Source organism: Carcharodon carcharias, chromosome 1 (assembly GCF_017639515.1).
Source record: "Carcharodon carcharias isolate sCarCar2 chromosome 1, sCarCar2.pri, whole genome shotgun sequence".
Taxonomy (NCBI): Eukaryota; Metazoa; Chordata; class Chondrichthyes; order Lamniformes; family Lamnidae; genus Carcharodon; species Carcharodon carcharias.
The window spans coordinates 172,593,941-172,618,624 of NC_054467.1; the positions used below are offsets into that span (position 1 = coordinate 172,593,941).

General features: G+C 43.9%; 1 protein-coding gene across 1 annotated transcript in view; it reads right to left on the reverse strand.

Moving 5' to 3' along the window:
- ndufaf2 (NADH:ubiquinone oxidoreductase complex assembly factor 2) overlaps window positions 1-24,684 on the reverse strand; it is a 188,238-nt gene that overhangs the window by 48,994 nt on the left and 114,560 nt on the right. Inside the window, exon 3 of the mRNA XM_041195856.1 lies at window positions 5,906-5,946. Coding sequence (XP_041051790.1) covers window positions 5,906-5,946 — 41 coding nt within the window. The remainder of the gene's footprint in view (window positions 1-5,905; window positions 5,947-24,684) is intronic.

Genomic DNA, 24,684 nt, shown 5'->3' on the forward strand with positions numbered 1-24,684 from the left:
AACTCTTTTCTTCTCCGCCGATGCTGCCAGACCTGCTGAGTTTTTCCAGGTAATTCTGTTTATGTTTTTGTTTTACATACTTTTTCAATGTAGGCCAACTATACCAAGCAGTTCCTGGCTGGTCAAATGAACCCTCACGATGCCTTTAGCAATTTGGACTACCACCCTGATCATTCTAGAGACTTATACTACAAAGACAGAATAACCTACTGGATTTACTGCAGCATTTTGCCAAGGCTTGTTCAACAGCACCTCCCAAACGCCTGACCTTCACCACTCAGAAGGATAAAGGTAGCAGGTGCATGGGGAACAACCATTATCTCCAACCTTCCCTCCAAGTCACACACAATCCTGTCAAGGACATTTATTGCTTGTCCTTCATTGCTCGGTTTAATTGCTTGAAATTCCAGCTCACAACAGTGTGGGAGTACCTTCACCACACAGGTTGCAGTCGTTCATGAAAATCCAGCACCTTCTAAGGGTAACTAGGAAAAGGCAATAAAAGTACACACCAAGAGAAAGAATAATTTAATAAAGAGTCATTTCTTGATTTTATAAGCTAACCATTGCAAAGATGGTATTAAAACACATAGGCCAGAATTTTACATTCGTCGGGTGGGCTCGGCGGGAACGCACAGAGATATTCTTTCCCCAGAGACGGGAGGAGGAGGCCCCCCCACCTCACCAAAAATACCTGGGACATCCAGGGTGAGCTCCCATGATGTGGTGAGGCGCACATGGGTGTAATGCTGTAAGCAGTTCAATAATCTCCTGCAATCAGGAAGGGTGAGTACCTTGTTGGCATGGGTCACCCACTCCCCCGGACCTCAGAGTTCTTTGGAGTGTGAATGGCAAATGTCAATGAAGCAGTATCTGTTAAGGGGGTGAGCCCTGGCTGCTTGGAAGGAGTGTTTTGCGGCTCCATTGTCCCGAATCGGCTGAGCCCTGCGAGGAATTCCTCAGCTGGGGTTAGCCAGGCTGCAATGGCAATGCAGGTACAGGGTGGACTAATCAATGCTCCTCTCTCCTTTCAGGAGAAGACGTCCCGTAACAATGAAGAAAGGTTGTGGACTGGCTGAGAATAGCCCCACCTTCTAATCTTGAGTAGATACGAGAGGAGGCCCTGGAGCTGGAGAGGCGCCATGCGCCTAGGTCAAGCAGCCTCGGTGAGGTTGAGGGTGCCACAGAGAGTAAGAGTGCAATGCACTGAGGTCAGAATGTCTGTAATAGCAACCATTCCACTGTTGTCTCTATATTGATATGAGCCTCGAACGTGGAATCCCCATTGATAATGGAAAGTTGAGGGCGCCCTGATCCGGGTGCCAGGCATGCATAGTAACAGTGTAATGACTTTCAGGCTCACCAGAAGCCCATTGGGGTGAGGAGCCTGAAGACCCACCACTCATCCCAGAGGACAGCGACCATAGAAATATACCTACATCACACCTTCTCAACCAAGCAGGCACCAGTGCAGACACCAGCACCTTGGTGGGCATTAGATCAGCGGATAGTATCTCGGTGCACAGCAGGGCTGGCACTTCACACTTGCTTGAGGTGCAGGCAGAGGCAGAGAGTGCCCAGTTGGAGGACTGCTAGGGACCGGGAAATGCTCAGTCGGTGGCTGATGATGTGCCTCTGGAGTCGTACCTGAGGAGGAAATGCTGGAAGTCCATCAGGGTGTGTGGGAGGATCTGGTGGGAATGTGTGACATGGTCCCCGTTTTGGAGGAGTTCATGCAGAGCATGAGCAATGCAATGACCCTCATAGCCGAGGGCAATGCTTCTTCCATGGAGAGAGTGGCGATTCTCATGGAGAGGCTCCTCCAGGAGCTGAATCAGAGGTTCCTGGGGATGCGCTCGGACTTGCATTGGTGGTCACTGTCAGTGCGGGAGATGGATTGGGCAGCCAGTATCCTAGCTAGGCGCCTGTCCATCAACGGTGAGCAGGGAGGTCCAAAACGACCTGTCGTTAGCGCATGAGCTGCTTGTTGTCCCTGAGGGCTCCTCTCAGGGCACTCCGAATGACGGCAGCAGCTTCTCCGCCCCTCTGCCAGTGACCGTGGCATCCGATGAGACGGTGGCGGCTGGGCAGATGCCAGCTGTGGCACTGGCTACTCCCTCCAGGCAGGGCCAGCACAGGCTCCACGGGCCAGAGGACGCCCGCCAAGGTCATCAAGGCCAACAGGACAGCAGAGTGAGCAGGCTGCCTCCAATGCCAGTGCCAGAAAAGGGGGAGCACTGAGATGTATCAACCGCAAAAGAAACCTTAAAACACCTTAAGCACAACACGGGCTTATCACTGATAATATTTTTTTTCCCCACTTTTACATTAATTATTATTAGGTGTGATGGATAACACCTTTCCATTTAATTTGTATTATGGTATGCCAGGCACCACACCATTAAGTGTGTTTGTCTTCAACAAGTCTCTGGGTGCTTCATAAGTTTTGCAGGTGCAGGGTAGCCCATGGTGTAATGAGTGACTTTATTGTCATTGAACTTTATTGAAATGGTACATAGTGCATGTTGTTTGCCGAGCAAATGTTCCTGTCAGGGATCGAGTATGGAGCCCGCAGCCCTGGCATGTGGTGGTTGTTCTTCTTTGGTAGGTTAGCTGAAGGAGCATTGGATCAAAGCCTCCTGGGTGTTCCTGCCTCACTGTAGGTTGCTCGGGTCAGCGTCTATCCCCTCAGCATTCTCCTGAGCGTGCTTGTCCTTGGAGTCACTACTGGACTCATCGGCTGCTGCCAGAGCAGCTGCATCAACATCATCTTCCTCCACTGCGTCGCCCCTTTCCAGCGCCAGATTGTGGAGAGCGCAGCATGCAACCACTATCAGTGACACACAATCTGGGGGTTTTTTCCAGTGCGGCCCCTGAACGGTCCAGGTATCGGAAGCACATCTTGAGAAGACGGATGGTTTTCTCCATCACAGCCCTTATGAGGGCATGGCTCCTATTATAACACTTCTCAGCCTCTGTTCTTGGATGGTGGAGAAGCGGCATGAAGCACCTTTTGAGGAGTTAGCCCTTGTCGCCCAGCGGCCATCCATCCAACCAGGCTGGAGCACTGAAGAGCCCCAGCACCTGGGAGTGTCTCAGGGTGTAAGCGTCATAGGAGCGGCCTGGGTACCTCGCACAGACTTGCAGAATCTGCATCCTGTGATCACACACTAACCGCACATTCAAGGAGTGAAATCCCTTCCTGTTGACAAAGGCACCAGGCTCACCCGCTGGCACCTTGATGGCCACATGCATGCTGTCAATTGCATCCTGGATGCAGGGGAACCCAGCAATCACGGCAAAGCCTCTGGCTCACTCTGCCTGGCTGGCACGTCTGTGCGGTCGTGAATGAAAGTCAATGCACACTTGAACAGAGTGTCTGTCACCAGTTTGACTCAACTTTGGACAGCTGAATGGGAGACTCCACAAAGTTCACCCTCCGACCCCTGGAGAGAGCCGGAGGCATAGAGGTTGAGGGCCACTGTGACGTTCAGCACCACTGGCATGGGGTGTCCATCCACATTGTTGGAGCTGATCTCAGGTCTGATCACCTGACAGATGGAGGTCACTGTCTCCTTGAGAGACAGGGCCTCCTTCAGCATTGCACCTCAGACATATTGAGGCAGCTGCATTGCCACCTGTAAACCCTGGCAGCAGGATAGTGGCATCTTCTGCGGTCCCTTTCGCCTCGCACTTCCTGTTGGCCCTGCGCCAGTCCTCCCAAAGGTCGCTCCCCAGGAGGCTGAACAAGGACACCTGCCCCCCACCCCCCCACTTTTCTGGACCTCTCTTCCTCCTCAGAGGAGGTGCCTCCAGTGGAGACCACAATCCCCATTCCCAGGGTAAGGGAAGGCTGTCTGATACCTGGAAGGCCCCAAGGTCAAACAGTTATAGGGATTACAAAATAAATGGGAATATACTAAGAGGGATAGATGAATTGAGAGATCTTGGCATACAAGTACACAGGTCCCTGAAGGCAGCAGTTCAAGTAGACAAGGTTGTAAAGAAGGCATATGGAATACTGTCCTTCATCGGCAGAGGTATAGAATATAAAAGTAAGGATATAATGTTGGAATTGTATAAAACACTGGTGAGGCCACAACTGGAGTACTGTGTGCAGTTCTGGTCACCACATTACAGGAAGGACATAATTGCTCTGGAGAGAGTGCAGAGGAGGTTTACAAGAATGTTGCCAGGGTTAGAAAAGTGTAGCTACAAGGAGGGATTGGATAGGTTGGGGTTAATTTCCTTAGAACAAAGAAGGCTGAGAGGTGACTTGATTGAGGTGTACAAAATTATGAGGGGAATAGATAGAGTGGACAGGATAAAATTGTTTCCCTTGGTGGAGAATTCTAGAACCAGGGGACATAGATTCAAGATAAGTGACAGAAGGTGTAGGGGGTCATGAGGAAGAACTTTTTTTACGCAGCCCAAGTTGGTGGTAGAGGCAGAAACTTTGAACTCTTTTAAGAAGTACCTGGGTCTGCATCTAAAGTGCTGTAAGCTGCAGGGCTATGGACCGGGTGCAGGAAGGTGGGATTAGAAAGGGAACCTGGGTGTCCTCGGGCTGGCATGGACAAGATGGGCTGAATGGCCTCCTTCTGTGCTGTAACTTTTCTGTGGGTCGATGGTATGACTCCTCCAGAGTCCTGAACTGAAGCCTCTTATTTCTGTCAAAGCAGTTCTGAAGTGAAATGAAGTTGTCCTGTTCACACAAACAAGCAGCAGCAACTTAGAAGCTAAAGTACAAACAACACGCATTAGTGAGCCCACTCACTCCTCTTATCCCGCCCGTGGATGAGGTTTTTGAAAATGTGGCCTACCCGCCTGCCCGTTGCGCCTGTGCGACACCCTGAAAATCACACAGGTTGCGGAAAATTACAGGCAATTGTCGCCTCAAGGGCCTTAACTTCCTGTTAATTAATGATGGACACGCCTCCATCCTCATCGCGCGCCTGCCTAGCGAAATATTGCAATGGCACGCGGTGACGTTGGGACGCACAGCCGACATCATCGCGCGTCATTTTACATTCCAGCATGTCGGCCGTGCACCTGCATGCCGAACGTAAAATTCTGCCCACAGGGTGGCTATTGTACAGGCATCTTTCTGTAGCTTTATTTTCCAGCAAGAGGTGAAAATATTATAAATGGCTATTAGGCTGCAAGATTATAATATAACCTCAAGCAAAATATGTAAATGCTTTATTTTAGTAACTGTATTTTGAACCAAACTAATTTTGTGGCTCTGGTGCCCATTTCAGGGACCCATTTCTTTTAGGTTTGTATCCAGGTTTTTGAAGCTTTGTTCAATTTACCATCCTTCAAATTCTGGTTCTGACCCAGTTGCCTGAGCACAATTGTAATTCCTCCAACCTTTTAAGCCTTTACTGATCTTTTACATCTTGGCTAACTGCTGACTGCCAAATGCTGCAGAATAATAATGATATCATGCTGTACTCTTCCTGCTGGAAAATACATGCATTAGGGAGTGATTGCCTTATTTCCCATGTTAAGGCGATCCATGCACTTATTCCAAAGTACAAATAGGGCACTTAAACCAAAATGTGTCAGGAATTACACTACTAACAGAGTTTATTCACAATAAAGACCTTATTAAATGCTAGCATATAATCCAGCTTTTGGGACCATGATTATAGTTTTTACAATGAAGGCTGGAATTTTTAAAAGAAATTATCTGTTGTAGTTTCTGAGCAACAGGGACAGTGTTCTATATGCACTAAATGCCATTTTTTTTTAACAAGGAGTGCTATTTTTCAGTTTGATGTGATGTTCATTTTACAAGTTTTAAGTTAATTTATTATATTTATGTTTCTTGTTAGATATTTAACATACAGTTTTGTAATCATTTTAAAGGAAAAGGTAATAAAAAGACCTTGAAACTTACCTCCATGGTGGGTGGGTCCTTTCTGCGCCCTTGTATCCAAGCTGTTAAGAATAAAGGAAAATCAAAATTTATTAAAATCAAATATCTTGCAATATTTTCCTATGTGTTTGGAAAAGAAATAAATAAGTCAAATAAGTGACAAAATGTCCTAAGTTCTGATGCTGGCATCCATTCAAAACATTAACATATCTCTTTCAAGTTTTTAAAAATTATCTTCTAAAATTCATGCTCTTTTTACAACAATTCTGTATTGTAGTGCAGCTATTACTCTAAGATAAAGAGTACAAGCTTAAAGTACATATCATAACAGACCATCGATTAAGTTTTTCCTATGGTGAGGGGGCACAGATCAAATATTTCACAAGATATTTAGTTAACTTCTGTTTATATTGAAAAGCTTATTATAAAATATTGAACTGCACTTCAACACATGACTGGCTAAAATATTGAGGCAATTAAGCATCAGGAGTCAATATAATAATTCATGGATTTAGATAGAACTTCCGCATTGTCAAAGTGTTTCATAAAATGAGATCCTTTTATTGTGCAAAGACAGTTGTGGATGCATTGGCCATTCTGCACCAGCATTATCCTGTATACAACAATAAGATTAAGAATTACAAGTTAATCTGTTTTATTTTTTTATCAGTTGAAAGAGAAATATTACTCAACACAATAGGAGAACTTGCTGCTTTTCTTCAAACCATGCCATAGCATCACCAACACCCAGTTGAACAGACAAATAAGATGCTCTGTGCAGATGAATATAATGTTGCAGATAGTTCAAAATAATAAAAACTCTTCTTATGCTGTTGCTAACTTCCCACATCAATAATTGCACTTCAAAAAATATTCATTGGTTGAAAAGTACTCTAGCATATCCTGAAGTCCTGAGAAGTGCCATATAAATGCACGTATTTTATAGATGTAACCTTACACTCCCACATCTCCATGCCTGGTAACTTTTAGTGATGAAACAAAACAAAAAGCAGCCTGAATTCCCCTTCCTAATTATGATCCAGTAACCCCTGACAGGAAGTATCTATTTGTGGACACTGTGTGAAAGGAGGTGAAGCTCAGAGGCAAAGTCACCCCAATCAAACAGCTTATAACACTAAAGACTGCTGATTGAGAATTCAGCCTTTCAGTACTTTAACTATCCGATCTACTGTAGCTTTTTGTGCAATTTTTAAATGAATCTCTTCAAGCCCTTATTTGGTTTAAATTTAAAGAGTCTCTCGGTAGATATTTCCAATCTCCTTCCCCGCTACTTCATACTATGTGCCAATTCTATCAGAGATGACAATCAAACAACCTACAGATGAGCCATGATCTTACTGAATGGTGGAGCAGGCTTGAGGGGCCGAGTGGCCTATTCCTGCTCCTAATTTGTATGTTTGTATGGTTTATGCCATGAAGAAATGCAGACTTAAAGATGAATGAAATTTCATTATATAACATCGTTCATGGCTTCAGGGTGTCATGGCCAATAAATGACTTTAGAAACATAATCGTTGTATAGGCAAATGCAAATCTGCACGTGGTAATGTAAACAACAATCAGTTTTTAAACAGTTTAAACAGTATTTATTGCCCATCCCTAGATTCCCTTGAGAAGGTGGTGGTGAGCTGCCTTCTTGAACTGTTGCAATCCCTGTGGTGTAGGTACAACCACAGTGCTGTTAGAGAGTTCCAGAATTTTGACCCAGCGATCTCGTTCCAAGTCAGGCTGGTATGTGGCTTGGAGGGGAACTTGCAGGTGGTGGTATTCTGATGCATCTGCTATCCTTGTCCTTCTTGGTGGTGACCACAGATTTGGAATGTGTTGTCAATGGAGCCTTGATGGGTTGCTGCAGTACATCTTGCAGATGGTAAACACTGCTGCCACTGTACGTCAGTGGTTGAAGAAGTGAATGTTGAAGGTGGAGGATGGGGTGCCAATCAAGCAGGCTGTTTTTCCCTGGATGGTGTCAAGCTTCTTGAGTGTTGTTGGAGCTGCACTCCAGGCAAGTGGGGAGTATTCCATCAGTTTCCTGACTTGTGCCTTGTAGATGGCCGACAGGCTTTGGGGAACCAGAAGGTGAGCTAATCTGGCTTGGGTGGTTTATATTTGAGGAATAACGTTGCTAGAGCCAGATAGTGGATTGGGATTTTTTATGCCCACCTGACTGGAGAAACATGACTTCAGTTTAATATTTCATTCAAAAGGTAGCATATCAAGCAATGGCCTAACTACTGAACTGTAAGCCTAGATTCTGATCTGGTCGAGTCTTGAACCCAACATCTTCTTAATGAGAGATGACAGAGCTAACAATGAGCATAGCTGATACTTAAAATGCGTCGAGGGATCTTGAATCAAATGCCATGCACCTAATGAAAGCAAATGTAACATTTAAAAAATAAGGCATGAACCTAGAGTGGTCTAGGCAGAGTGGGTGGAGAAAATCTATTTCCGTTGCCAGAGGCATTGAGAATCTGGGGACACGTGTTTAAAGTGATTTGCGAAAGAACCAAAGGTGATATGAGGAATAACTTCTTTTACACAGCATGTGGTTCTGATCTGGAATGTACTACCGAAAGAATGGTGGAGGCAGGTTCAATTGTGGATTTCAAGAGAGAATTAGATAAGCACCTGAAGAAATAATTTGCATGGCCATGGGGACTGGAACTAGTTGGGTTGCTCTTGCAGATCAGTAGTAGGGAAAATGCTAGAATCTATTCTAAAAGCTGTGATAACTGGGCATTTAGAAAATAATAGTGATATTGTGCAGAGTCAACATGGATTTATGAAAGGGAAATCATGTTTGACAAACCTGCTGGAGTTTTTTGAGGATATTAGTAGCAGAATAGATAAGGGAGAACCAGTAGGTGTGGTGTATTTGGATCTTCAGAAGGCTTTCATTAAGGTCCCACACAAGAGGTTAGTATGCAAAATTAGGGCTCCTGGGGTTGGGGGAAATATACTGGCATGGATTGAGAATTGGTTCATTGACAGAAAACAGAGTAGGGATAAACTGATCATTCTCAGGTTGGCAGGCTGTGACTAGTGGGGTACTACAAGGATCAGTGCTTAGGCCCCAACTTCTCACAGTCTATATCAATGATTTGGAAATATTACATTTCGCTCCCACATCCAAGTTTGCTGATGACACAAAACTTGGTGGAAATGTGAGTTGTGAGTGGGATGCAAAAAGGCTGATGGAATATAACTTGGAAAAATGTAGAGTTATCCACCTTGGTAGGAAAATCAGTAATGCAGAGTAATTCTTAAACGGAGAGAGATTGGGAAATGTTGATGTCCAAAGGGACCTGCATGTTCTTATTCATAAGTCACTGAAAGCTAACATGCGGATACAACAAGCAATTAGGAAGGCAAATGTATGTTAGTGTTTATGGCAGGAGGACTTGAGTACAGGAATAAGGATGTCTTGTTGCAGTTGTATAGAGTCTTGCTGAGACCACACCTGGAGTATTATATACAGTTTTGGTATCCTTACCTAAGGAAGGATATACTGGCCATAGAGGGAGTGCAATGAAGATTCATCAGACTAATCCTGGCAACAGAGGGATTGTTCCTTGAGGGGACTGGGCCTGTATTCTCCAGAGTTTCAAAGAATGAGAGGTGATCTCACTGAAGTGCACAAAATTCTTATAGGGCTTGACAGGGCAGATGCAGAAAGGATGATTACCCAAGTTGTAGGGGGTTTTAGAACCAGAGAACACAGTCTCAGAGTGAGAGATAGGCTATTTGGGACTGAGAGGAGAAGGAATTTCTTCAGTCAGAAGGTGGTAAATCTTTGGAATTCTCTACCCCAGAATGCAATGGTGGCTCCGTCAATGGGTATGTTCAAAGCAGAGGTCAATAGTTTTCTAGGGGATGGTGTGGGAAGATGGTGTTGAGGTAGAAGATCAGCCATGATCTAGTTAAATGACGGCGCAGGCTCGAGGGGCCAAATGGTTTATTCCTGCACCTGTGTTCCTATATTCCTAGCTGGCATAGGCTGATGGGCCAAATGGTCTCCTTCTGTACTGTAACCATTCTATGATTTTAATTTATAAGTCTTATATCAGCGACGGAAAAAATTCCAGAGCATTTTATAAGATGCCATCAATGTTCATCTAAAGACAGCGTAGACTATATAATATACCCAACAACATGAGCCTTGTGCTTACACTGGAATTCTTTTGAAGGCAACTAAATTGCTTGCCAAGCACAAACACAGAAAATGTAATAATCTATTTGGATTCGAAAAAGGCATATGAGAAGTTCCAAATTTGAGGCTTATAAAGAAGATTTACATTCATGAAATCGGCAAACCTGGAGGAACATTTAAAGCAGAAGGGGAAATGAAAAAAGCTGCAGATGGATACAACCACTTCTGGCTGGCCTGTCGTTCATACTATGTAAGAGAGGAGTGCACTTCCTGTAATAATAATCATATAAGGTTTGCTGATAGTAAATAAATTAATGAACCTGAAATGAAAAATAGACTAGTTTCAGTGATGGTGAGTATGAAGCTATTGGATTGTCATAAAAACCTATTCAGTTCATTAATGTCCTTTAGGGAAGGAAACCTGCTATCCTTATATAAAAACAAAAAACTGCGGATGCTGGAAATCCTAAACAAAAACAGAAACAAAAATACCTGGAAAAACTCAGCAGGTCTGGCTGCATTGGCGAAGACTCGAAACGTCAACTGTACTCTTCTCTGCCGATGCTGCCAGACTTGCTGAGTTTTTCCAGGTATTTTTGTTTCTGTTTTTGTTTTGAACCTGCTATCCTTACCTGGTGTCATGATCACATAAAAGGACTTTCCTTAAAGTGGTCTGTGAGCTAAGAATGTGCGCGTGCACATATCGCCCCCTTTTAATTTATGAGCGGTTCAATTTAAAAATAACCAAGCAAACAAGCTTTAAACTTGAACAAGATAAATATTAGTTTATTACAAAAACTACTGTTGAAAGTTATTTAGGTAAAAGGGATAAAGTTATGAAATAAAATGCAGATACAAAGGTTAAAAACAGATGAAGATAAAAAGATACCAAGATGAGATTTCAAATCAGTCTTTGAGATCTCATTGCAGGCCCATTGCATCTTTCTGAAGTGAAGGCATCGAAACTTGAGTTTTGGTTGAGCAGTTGCAATAGCTTTTGCAGTTGACCAGTTGATGTTCACCTTTTTCAGGTGGACTTAGCAGGTCAAGGGAGAGAGAGAGAGGAGGTTTCTTGTTCCTCATTAGTTCTGCTGTTACGACACCTGGACTCTTTCAGCAGAAAAGCAGCTGATTTCTTAATACCTTCCTCTGAGACTCCCGGTGGGAGAGAGAAAACCCCCTTGGATGACATCTCTCAAAGTTCCTCTTGGGGGGTTCCTGGCTGTTTCAGGTGAAACTGTTTGCTGCTATTGTCTCTCACACTGCCACTCAAACCCCCTTTATACAGTTCAAAAAACACAAAATGGCTGATATGTTCATTTTCAAGGAGTCGCTGTTTCATCGGGCAAAGAAGTTAATTACATTCTGGTCCTTTGAAATCCCTTCCCATCTCCCGTTCCCTTAAAATTAAATGGGTTTTTCACACCTTTGAGAAGACTCAATAGGCATTCCAGGAAGGATCTTTGCATTTTAATGATTCTTCATAGCCAGCTCTAGAGAAAATGAAGTCTGACAAGGTTTGACCAAAACAGAAAGGTGCCATATTGTCTGTCCATTCTTCCATTTTGAAAAAATCTTTTAAACTCAATGTAAATGTTTACAAACAGAAATGTACCTTTAAGATGTCCTTAAAATCTGCAATATCATAATTACATGTTTATGACACTGGTCAGGGCTATATGTGACTTCAGACCAAAACAAGGAATAAAACCAGATGGACCATCTGGCTTTTACCTAGGCACCAGAAGTGATGATGGCAAATCCTGCCCTGTCAAGCCTGCAAAGTTCTCCTTACTAACACCTGAGGGCTTGTGCCAAAATTAGTAGAGCTGTTCCACAGACTAGTCAAGCAACAGTCTGACAAAGTCATACTCATTGAATCATATCTTAAAGCCAATTTTCCAGATACCATCATCACTATCCCTGGGTAATTCCTGTTCCATGGCAGGACAGACCCAGCAGAGGTAGGCACAGTGGTATACAGTCAGGAGGGTGTTGTCTTGCACAATCCCCACTCTCCGACCTGTTCTTACGAACACAGTGTTTATATGGCTGGTCCAGTTCAGTTTCTGGTCAATTTAAGAGCAGAGCAGATCAATGGGAAAAAGAACAAATAGAACAACAAAGAACAAAGAAAAGTATAGCACAGGAACAGGCCCTTCAGCCCTCCAAGCCTGCGCCAATCATATTGCCCGTCAACTAAAACATTTTGCACTTCCGGGGTCTATATCCTTCTATTCCCATCCTATTCATGTATTTGTCAAGCTGCCTCTTAAACACCACTCTCGTACCTGCTTCCACCAACCCCTCTGGCAGCGAATTCCAGACACTCACAACCCTCTGCGTAAAAGACTTGCCCTGCACATCTCTTCTATAGTTTTCTCCTCTCACCTTAAATCTATGTCCCCTAGTAATTGACTCTTCCACCCTGGGAAAAAGCTTCTGACTATCTACTCTGTCCATGCCACTCATAATTTTGTAAACTTCTATCAAGTCACCCCTCAATCTCCGTCGCTCTAGTGAGAACAATCCGAGTTTCTCCAACCTCTCCTCATAGCTAATAACCTCCAGACCAGGCAGCATCCTGGTAAACCTCCTCTGCACCCTCTCCAATGCCTCCATATCTTTCTGGTAATGTGGCGACCACAATTGCACACAATATTCCAGGTGTGGCCTAACCAAGGTTCTATACAGCTGCAGCATGACCTCCCAGCTTTAATACTCAATACCCCTGCCAATGAAGGCAAGCATGCCATATGCCTTCCTGACTACCTTATCCACCTGCATTGCCACTTTCAGTGACCTGTGGACCTGTACACCCAGATCCCTCTGCCCGTTGATGCACTTAAGGCTTCTGCCATTTATTGTATAATTCCTGCCTGCATTAGACCTTCCAAAATGCATTACCTTGCATTTGTCCGGATTAAACTCCATCTGCCATTTCTCCGCCTAAGTCTCCAACCGATCTTTATCCCGTTGTATCCTTTGACAATCCTCTTCACTATCTGCAACCCCTCCAACCTTAGTGTCGTCTGCAAACTTACTAATTAGCCCAGTTTCCTCCAAATCATTTATGCATACTACAAGCAGCAAAGGTCCCAGCACTGATCCCTGCAGAACACCACAAGTGCTCCAGAAGAAGGCTGAACCAGCTGCAACCATCTTCAACCAGAGTGGATGATCCATCTCAGTCTCTTCCTGAGGTCCCAGCATCACAGATGCTGGTCCTGATCCAATAGATTCAGTCCAAATGATATGGACAAATGGCTGAAAACACTGGATAAAGCAAAGGCTATGGGCGCTGACAACATTCAGGCAGTAGTACTAAAGACTTGTGCTCCAGAACTAGCCCCGCACCTAGCCAAGCTGTTCCAGTACAGGTACATCACTGGCATCTACCTAACACTGTGGAAATTTGCCCAGGAATGTCTTGTCCACAAAAAGAAAAATAAATCCAATCTTGCCAATTTCCACCCCATCAGTCTTCTCTTAATCGTCAGCAAAGTGATGGAAGGTGTCATCAATAGTGCTATAAAGCAGCACTTAGAGAGTAACATGCTGCTCATTGATAAGTTGTTTGGTTTACACCAGGGCCTCTTGGCTCCTGATCTTATTACAGGCTTGGTCCATAGATGGACAAAAGAGCTGCACTCGAGGTGAGGTGACGGTGACTGCCCTTGACAAAAAGGCAGCATTTGACCGAGTGTGGCATTAAAGAGCTCTAGCAAAATTGAAGTCAATGGGAATCGGGGGTAAACTCCCCACTGGTTGGAGTCATAGCTAGCACAAAGGAAGATGGTGTGGTTGTTGGAGGTCAATCATCTCAGCCTCAGGTGTTCTTCAAGGTAGTGTCCTTGGCCCAACCATCCTCAGCTGTTTCATCAACGACCCTCCCTCCACCATAATGTCAGAAGTGGGGATGTTCACTGATGATTGCAGAGTGTTCAGTACCATTAATGACTCCTCAGGTACTGATGCAGTCTGTGACATATGCAGCAAGACCTGGACAATAGTCAAGGCTTGGGCTAATAAGTGGCAAATGACATTCATGCCACACAAGTCCCAGGCAATGATCATCCCCAACAAGAATCTAACCATCCCCCCTTGACAATCAATGGCATTACTATTGTTGAATTCCTTACCCTGAATAGCCTGGGGGTTACCATTGACCAGAAACTGGTCCAGCTATATAAATACTGTGAGCGCAAAAACAGGTCAGAGAGTGAGAATTCTGCAGTGAGGCCCTCACCTCCTGACTGCCCACCTCCTGACTGCCCTTCTGCAAGGCACAGTTCAGGACTGAAGGAATATTCTCCATTTGCTTGGATAAGTGCAGCTCCAACAACATTCAAGAAGCTCAACACCACCCAGGACAAAGCAGCTTGCTTGATTGGTATCCCGTCCCCACCTTAAACATCCAATTCCATCATCACCGACGTATGATGGCAGCAAATACAAATAGCAAATACAAAATGTGCTATGTTAGACTTTACCTCGTTAGTACATTGTGTAAATAATAATGCTTAAGTTGTCAAATTGTACTGTGAATAAATTTATTGATGAAAAGGCCAAACTTGTATGTATTATTGGGATGATTCATGAATTTTGGGGCTTGTTGTTAAGAAAGTCTTAAAGTTGGCATCTCTTTAAGTGCCAAATACTGTGATGTAGCTGTAAGAAAGAACACAAAGTGAACTGGAGTTATAGTTAGGATACATTGGTGCATTGGGGCTCTAGCGAGTCTAGCTTAGCAGTAAACAGAAGCCAAAACTACAATACTGAATGGCCAGGAAGATGGTCTGAGGACTAGAAGTTCTGAGGACCTCCAGTTAAGAGAAACAAGTTAAGGTTCGATTGTTGTGAGGAAGCCAGGAGTGCTCTTCCTATTGGTCAAGAGTTGCAAATATTGGATTAGATGTTGTTAGTTGTGTTGACACAAGTGCACTTGGACTAAATGCTGCAAGGCTACTTGCAAAAAAGATATAAAAATAGGGGTGCCTCACTGAGCACTTTGCACTTGCCGAGGGATAGTATTAGTCACAGGGCAGTTGCGAGAGTTAGGAGTAGGCACTTAATAGGAAGTTAGTATTTCTGTAGGACAATGCCAGTCCACAGATATTTGTCACAAGTTGAAGAGTTGCTGTTAGAACCGAGTATTAAGTTTAGTAACTGAAATAATTGTCCCAGGGCTGAGGGTTGCCGTAAGAATCCAGTATTGGGGATCAGTGCTTCAATCAGTTAAAGTAGAGCTTGGGAGAATCAGTGGTAGTGGTTGTGGTCATTTTGTGAAAGCTACAGTCTTTGTTCAGAAGCTGTTTCTGGGAGAGAGGGCGCGTAAGAGAGTGAGAGAGAAAGCAAGAAAGTGAGAGCGAGAGACGGAGCGAGAAAGAAAAGAGAGCAAGCGAGGTGGAGAGAGAGAACACTCAGCAGCAGGCAGCTGTAAAGCATGTAGCTTCAGCAGTTAAGGTGGACTGGAAACTTCAGTAGTTAAGGTAGACTGCTAAGTTATGGGTTGAAAAATAATCCACTAGAGCTGAGTAACTGAAAAGGGATTTGTGTGTATGTTAGGGTTAAGTTGACTAAGCTAAAATCTTAAAGAACATCATGAGTCAAGAGACCAGGTTCAAAGGACCAAGAAGAGAAGACCCCAGAAGACCAGGGATCCATGGGAAAGACAATCTGACATGCATTGAACATGCCATACCTCGACTAGTGAAATGTTAAGTATCAATCTTTATTGTCCAATAAACTTTGTTAATTTGCATTCTATATTAGAGATGGTCCTTTTTGCCAATAAGGTATTCATTCCTTGACTACAATTTTCTTACTCTGGGGTTTAGTATAGAGCCCAAATCCCTACAGCTGCAACCACTTGCCAAGCCTCCTTTGACAGTACCTTCAGAACCCGCAACCAGTTCTGGTATGATAGCCAAGTGGTGATGGTACTAGGCTTGTAACCCCAAGATCAAGAGTTCAAATCTCACCATGGCAAATTATGAAACAATGTAATTTCATCTGGGCAGGGAAAAGATCCAGAACCCGCAACCTCTATCAGCTAGAAGGACAAGGGCAGCTGACGCATGGGCACACCACCACCTACAAATTCCCTTCCAAGCCACACACCATACTGACTTGAATTGTCACTGTGTCAAAATTCTGGTTCTCCCATCCTAACAGCACTTGATGCACCTACACCAGATGCACTGCAGTGGCTCAAGAAAGAGGCTCACCACCAACTTCTCAAAAGCCATTAGGATGGCAACAAATGCTGGGCCTTGTCAGCAATCTTCACATCCCATACAAGATGAGGAAAAAAAGCACTAAGCCATGTGTACAAGTAATGATTACAGGAGGAGATTTATCGAATTCAATGGGATTTAGCAGATAGATTAAGAAATGGAGGATTTTTTAAAAATCAAGATAAACATAAAACATGTGCATGATTTAGGGATGCTCATTAGTAGGAATGGAAAGGGACAAGAGTTTGTAGTAATTGGTCATTCATAAACCGTTTAACGTGAGACAGTTATCAGTATGGTTAATCATGGACTGAGATATACCTTAAGAGCAGTTGACCAAGTTGAAGTAAGTAATTTGGATAGTGAATCTATTAACAGGCAAAACTTGAAACACCAAGGCAGATGTCCCTCTCAGCCAATGCAACTTCTGCCTACTCCATGTCTCTGCCACTGATCTTAGCTGAATTTTGGGGTCAGTTTTTCACAGAATTTTGAAGGGCTCCCAAAGGTGTTTCCAGTGCCACCAGGTCACCCATCTCGGATGAGTAAAGAAGGCAAGTAACTCTAGCACAAGCCGTAACAAAGTTCAGCCAGTAGCTCAGACACACTGTCCAAAAATGAAACATTTTTAAAAACAATTTTCAAATCTCCCACTTTGCCTACTATACTTGCTGAGCTGCTTGGACCTGAAGAAATATCTTATCAAAAAACGAGACTTGACAGCAATTAAAGTTATAGCAATTGCTAAGGAGCTTGCTTTAACTACTTTAAGGAAGAAAGGAGGAATTTTGCAGAAACTTATTGCAGGAGTTTGAATGGGTTGAATAGAATTTACAATAGAAACAATTGACAATTGCTGATGGTCTTAAAAAGGAGCAGGTTTAATGGAATAAACAATTTTATTGTTTTCCATATTTTCTTAGTTTTCATGCTGTTTTCTATCTGGTTTCTGGGAAAGACACAATGATTGCAAATCCTTCGGTCTAATTGGAAAGTGCTTAATCTCAGCTCTAAATCTCCCAGGACTAAGATCAAAAATTGATTATGGGAATCACAGGCAGGAAGACAAAATCTACCACTTCAATACTAGCTGTCAGAAAGCTAACATTTGCAAAAAGGAAAATATAAATATGAGGCTCGGATTCATTTTGCTTCTCCATAAAATAAATTTTTATATTTTTCCTAATTTTCCAGAAAGTTTCATGCTAATCAGGGAATGGGCTTAAGACCAATTGTAGGAAAGGAGAGTGGCAAGAAAGCACAGAAACTAAAATCAAGGGCAGAACTTTAAGTCCCGCAGGCAGGCACTTGCCAACCCAATGAGGTGTAAAATCACATGAAAAGACGTCAGGCGAGCATCTCAACGTCACCCTACACTTGCATGATATTTCGCTTGGCAGGCATGCACAGAAGTCAGAAGTGCACCCATCGACAATTAAGAGGGCAATTACGCCCCTTAACGGTGCAATTGTCTCCAATTTTTTGTGGCCCATCCAATCTTATGGTTGGCGGATGGGCGAATCAGTCAAGTGGACTTTGCACTTTTCATCAAACTTCCTCCAAGGGCAGAATGAGATTTCCTTTATTAAATAGAATAAACATAAAAAATAAAAATCTGTGGACAGCATTTTTATTATCTATATGCTCAAATGCCTGATTGTGATGCTTGGACATTTTTTTTTCCGGATTTTCAAAACTTTATTTCATGGTTTTCAGGTCTGCAGCTTCTTGAGGCAGTTCTCCGCCTTCGGGGAGCTTTCTCTCAGCACTCGTCTGAGCCCATGCTGACATAGGGCCCACCCGCCTCCCGTCTACACCTTGGCAACACTGAGCGTGAAAACGCAGTCGGGGGCCAATCGCGGTCGGCAGTCTGTTTCCCGACCACTCCTGGGCCCACTGACCGCGCTTGCCCGCTGAGCTGAAAATTCAGGCCCAAGGATTTTCGGGGCTATACAAGATGATATTAAGGCCATGATAAAAATGTAGAAAAATTTAAAGGAAAAGGAGGATAAAAAAAGAACAGAAAGTAAAAGAAAACTTAAAGAAAAAGAACTAATTTAATTCAGTATTAGAAGAAAATGGAATTACTAAACACACATTTAAAGAGGCTGTAACAAGATTTCATGCTTCCAAATGAATTTCAAGTATTAAAAAAAGCCACATTTATTATTAATATCTGTTGTATGCATCACTCTGAATGACCTGAGCCACACTTTGAGCCAAAACAGTGTTGTCTGAACTGCTTTAATTGCAAAAATTAGCAGGACACTCAAACATTGCTTCGTGGAAAGAATAACTATGTATCTACAAGCACTTCAATACAAAAGTATTTTTGTGGGTTAAAGAGTCCTTTTATAATTATTTTTTAAATTCTTCATAAAAAGCTGCTGTAGGTCATCACATCAGCATACCTCTAGACTTCAATACTCTTTGTTCACTTTTTAATTTGCATGCTTATTAGTATGTATGAGCTTTGCATCAAGCTTTAATGTGAGGACTGGTGCAGAATAGCTATAATGATCGTAAAATTAAGCACTCAAATTAAACTGCATTGTAATCAAGTTGTTACTCTGAAGAGGCAAGGTGACATCAGCATTCTAGGTGCATCATGCAATTAGATAATTTGCACAGGGAGCATGGAGAATTTGCTTTTCAAAACTGATTTGACACAACTTGTAGCGCTAAATGAGATCAGCTATGGCTCAGTGGTAGTAGTCTTACCTCTGAGCCAGAAGGATGTGAATTTTTGAAGTAATGATCTAGGCTGACACTTCAGAAAGACCTTGTGAATGAAACATTAAATCGAGGACCCATTTACCCTCTGAGGTATAGCAAGGGCAGCAACAACATAGGGACATCACCACCTGCAAGTTTCCATCCAAATCACACACCATTCTGTGGCGATAGCATAGTGGTATTGTTGCCAGACCAGTGATCCAGAGACCTAGGGTAATGCTCTGGGATCCCGGGTTTGAATCCCACCGTGGCAGATGGTGGAATTTGAATTCAATAAAAATCTGGAATTAAAAGTCAAGTGATTGTCGATTGTTGTAAAAACCCATCTGGTTCACTAATGGCCTTTAGGGAAGGAGATCAATCGTCCTTACCTAGTCTGGCTACACGTAACTCCAAATCAACGGCAATGTGGTTGACTCTGAAATGACCGAGCAAGCCACTCAGTTGTAACAAACTGCTACAAAAAGTCACAAAAAACAAATGAAGCCGGACAGGCCACCCGGCACCGATAACGGCACTCTCAGCTCTGCCAACCCTGCAAAGCCCTCCTTACTAAAATCGGGATTAGTGCAAAAAGTGGGAGAGCTGTCTCACAGACTAGTCAAGCAACAACCTGACATAGTCATCCTCACGGAATCATACCTTACAAATAATGTCTCAGACACCACCATCACCATCCCCGGGTATGTCCTGTCCCACCACAGGACTAGCCGAGCAGAGGTGGCAGCACAGTGGTATACAGTTGGGAAGGAGTTGCCAATGGACTCTGGACCCTGTGAAGTCTCATGGCATCAGGTCAAACATGGGCAAGGAAACCTCCCTCATCTGATGAATCAGTGCTCCTCCATGTTGAACACCACTTGGAGGAAGCACTGAGGGTGGCAAGGACGCAGAATGTACTCTGAGTGGGGGACATCAATGTGCACCACCAAGAGTGACCGAGACGGCTGAGTCCTAAAGGACCTAGCTGTTAGACTGGGTCTGCGGCAGTTGGTGAGGGAAAAACATACTTGACCTTGGCAGATGCATCTGTCCATGACAGTATCGGTAGGAGTGACCACTGCACAATCGTTGTGGAGGCGAAGTCCCGGCCTCACATTAAGGATATACCCCCATCGTGTCGTGTGGCACTACCACTGTGCTAAATAGGATAGATTTCGAACAGATCTAGCAACTCAAGACTGAGCATCCATGAGGCGCTGTGGGCCATCAGCAGCAGTAGAACTGTACTTAAACACAATCTGTAGCCTCATTACCCGCTATATCCCCCACTCTACCGTTACCATTAACCCAGGGGATCAATCCTGGTTTAATGAAGAGTGCAGGAGGACATGCCTGGAGCAGCACCATGCATACCTAAAAATGAGGTGCCAACCTGGTGAAGCTATAACACAGGACTACTTGCATGCCAAACAGCATAAGCAGCAAGTGATAGAGAGGGCTAAGTGATCCCACACCAATGGATCAGATCTAAGCTCTGTAGTCCTGCCACATCCAGTCATGAATGGTGGTGGACAATTAAACAACTCACTGGAGGGGGAGGATCCACAAACAGCCCCATCCTCAATGATGGAGGAGCCCACTACATCAGTACAAAAGATAAGGTTGAAGCATTTGCAACAATCCTCAGCCAGAAGTGTCGAGTGGATGATCCATCTTGGCCTTCTCCAGAGATCCCCAGCATTACAGATGCCAGTCATCAGCCAATTTGATTCACTCCACATGAAATCAATCACTGGATACTGCAAAGGCTATGGGGCCTGACAATATTCTAGCAAAAATACTGAAGACTTATGCTCCAGAACTTGCCAAGCCCCTAGCCACACTGTTCTAGTACAGCTACAACACTGGCATCCACCTGGCTATGTGGAAAATTGCCCAAGTATGTCCTGTACACAAAAAGCAGGACAAATGCAACCCAGCCAATTACTGCCTCATCAGTCTACTCCCCATCATCAGTAAAGTAATGGAAGGGGTCATCAACAGTGCTATCAAGTGGCACTTGCTTAGCAATAACCTGCTCACTGATGCCCAGTTTGGGTTCCGCAAGGGCCACTCAGCTCCTGACCTTGTTACAGCTTTGGTTCAAACGGGGACAAAAGAGCTGAACTCCCACGGTGAGATGAGTGTGACTGTCCTTGACATCAAGGCAGCATTTGACAGAGTGTGGCATCAAGAAGACCTAGCAAAACTGGAGTCAATGGGAATCAGGGGGAAAACTCTCCACTGGTTGGAGTCATACCTAGCACAAAGGAAGATGGTTGCGGTTATTGAAGGTCAGTCAGCTCAGCTCCAGAACATCATGCAGGAGTTTCTCAGGGTCGTGTCCTCAGCCCAACCATCTTCAGCTACTTCATCAATGGCCTTCCTTCCATCGTAAGGTCAGGAGTAGGGATGTTTGCTGATGACTGCACAATGTTCAGCACCATTCGCAACTCCTCAGATATTGAAGCAGTCCATGTCCAAATGCAGCAATACCTGGACAAAATCCAGGCTTGGGCTGACAAGAGGCAAGTAACATTCACACCACACAAGTGTCAGACAATGACCATCTCCAACAAGAGAGAGTCCAACCATCGCCCCTTGATGTTCAATGGCATTACCATCACTGAATCCCCCACTATCAACATCTTGGGGGTTACTATTGACCAGAAACTGAACTGGACTAGCCATATAAATACTGTGGCTACAAGAGCAGGTCAGAGGCTAGGAATAGTATGACGAGTAACCCACTTCCTGATTCCCCAAAGCCTGTCCACCATCTACAAGACACAAGTCAGGAGTGGGAATATTCCCCACTTGCCTGGACGAGAGCAGCTCCCACAAGAAGCTTGACACCATCCAGGACAAAGCAGCACGCTTGATTGGCACCACATCCACAAACATTGATGGAGCCTTACAGGCAACAGATGAAGATGAATGGGATGTCACAAAGGACAAGCCAAAGTACGATGAAATTTTCCACCACCGATGCACAGTAGCAGCAGTGTGTACCGCCTGCAAGATGCACTGCAGGAATTCACCAAGGCTCCTTCAACAGCACCTTCCAAACCCATGACTAGTACCATTTAGAGGGACAAGGGCAGCAAATAGATAGGAACACCACCACCTAGGAGTTCCCCTCCATGCCAATCACCATCCTGACTTAGAAATATCCACCGTTCCTTCACAGTCGCTGGATCAAAATCCTGGAACTCCCTCCCTAACAGCACTGTGGGTGTACCCCATCACATGGACTGCAGCAATTCAAGAAGGCAGCTCACCGCCACCTTCTAGGACAACTAGGGATGGGCAATAAATGTTGGCCCAGCCAAAGCCCAGATCCCATGAATGAATAAAAAAAAATCTCAGTTCCTTCATTGTTGCTGTGTTAATAATCCTGGAACTTCCTACCTAGCAGCACCAAAGGAGAACCTGCACTACAAGGAATGCAGCAGTTCAAGAAAGCTGCTTACCATCACAAGGGCAATTAGGAGTGGACAATAAAAGTTGACTTTTCCATATCTGATAAACAAATAAACAAGTGCCATGTTTTGGCTGAAATGCTAAACCAGGGCCCCAACTCAAGTAGACATAATAGATCTCATAGGTACTGTTTTGAAGTGGAGTGGAATTCTCTCCAGCCAATATTTATCCTTCAACCAACGTCATTAATACAGATTTGCTGCCCATTTTTCTCACTACTACTTGTGTGACTTTGTTGCATGAAGGTCAGCTACCATGTCTCCTACATTACAACAGCGACCATTCTTCAAAAATACTTCTTTGGCTGTGAAATGCCTGTCAATCAAAGCAGTCCAGCAGAGGGCTTTTTCTTAAACACTCATTGGCAGCTTCAGTCTTTTTTCTTAAAAAAGAACAGGGGATTTAAAAAACTTCAGGTCATGACAGTTATACAGACCTTTTCTATCTTCAGGAGCACATACATCTAACTCCATCCATTCGTGACTCCTACAATGTGGGTTAAGGCTCCTGCAACAGCCAAAATGGGGTTTGTTTGAATTCAGCACTGAGTTCAAATGGCCCTGCTGAGTTTAGGTTTAGCCCCCTGTGTGATCACGCCTTGCCCCTTTCCCTACAGGATCTGTCGGAAATGGGGGAGGGCTTCCTGCATTCAGGTCCCACACGCCATTTTTAAAAGGTCCACGGAATCAGAAGGACTCCACAAAAATCTGCCCTTAGTTCTCAATCTTCTGCACCCAATGCACCATATTGGAAGCAGCAGATCCATGGGAAATGTGCAGCCCCACAGGGCAGGGATGTCCTACCTTTTGGATGTGAGGGTCATATACACATGCCTAAGGGTAATGAGTGAGCTCTATATGATCACACACAAATTCTAAGTGGTCCTACACAATAAATGCAAGAACTTGCTACACCGTAGACAAGTTATGATGCAGAAAGAGGCCACTCAGTATATCGTGTCTGTGCCAGCTAAAAATAAAGAGAGAGAAAGAAGAAACTAACCACTCATTTTTAATCCCACTTTCTAGCACCTGACCTGTAGCCTTGCAGGTTGCAGCACTTCAGGTGCAGATCCAGGTACCTTTTTAAATGAGTTGAGCATTTCGGCCTCAACCACCAAGTTAGGCAGTGAATTCTAGACGTCCACTACCCTCTGGATGAAAAACGTTTCCTCATGTCCCCTCTAATCCTTCTACCAATCACCTTAAATCTATGCCTCTGGTAAGTGACCCTCAGCTAAGGGAATCAGGTTTTTCCTGTCTACCCTATCTAGGCCCCTCATAATTTTGTACACCTCAATTAGGCAATCCACTCAGTCTCTTCTGTTCTAAGGAAAACAGTCCTAGCTATCCAATCTCTCTCATAGCTGCAACTTTCAAGCCCTGGTAACATTCTTGTAAATCTCCTCTGTACTCTCTCCAGAGCAATTATGTCCTTCCTGTAATGTGGTGACCAGAACTGCACACAAAATTTCTGCGTGGCCTAACCAGCGTTTTATACAATTCCATCATTACATCCCTGCTTTTGTATTCAATACCTTGTCCAATAAAGGAAAGCATTCCATATGCCTTCTTGGCCACCTTGTCCACCTGTCCTGCCACCTTCAGGGACCTGTGGACATGCAGTCCAAGGTCTCTCACTTCCTCAACCCCTCAATATCCTCCCTTGCTTTGTCTGCCACACATGAAGAATGAGTACTCCATTTCCAAGACTCCATACCCAATACACAAAAAAGCAAGACTCATATTGGTACAAAAAAGTAAGAATCCCAACATACGAAAAAAAAATGGAACCCTCACACACAAAAAAGACCACCCATGAATATGAACAACCAAATTTTCCCTTCCTTTTTTTCCTCCCTTCACCTTCCTCCTTCTTCTCCACTTTTGAAGCTTGAATACTTGGAGCTTGAATATCTTGAGCACTTTAAAAATTCTGGGCCTGGAGGACTGGGTTTTAGATTACTTGGGTTTGACATCACCAACAACTCCCACGTGATCCTTGTGTTTCATGCGATTCAGAGAATGCCTTTACATGCATAATATTTACACATAAAATACATATACAAAAACAATAAAAATACTTTCCCAGAGCTACTATTCAATATCACTGGATCCCTGAAAAATAGTTGCTCACTTGTCAAAAAAGCTATGGAGACAGAACATATGATCTTCCTTCAAGAGGAT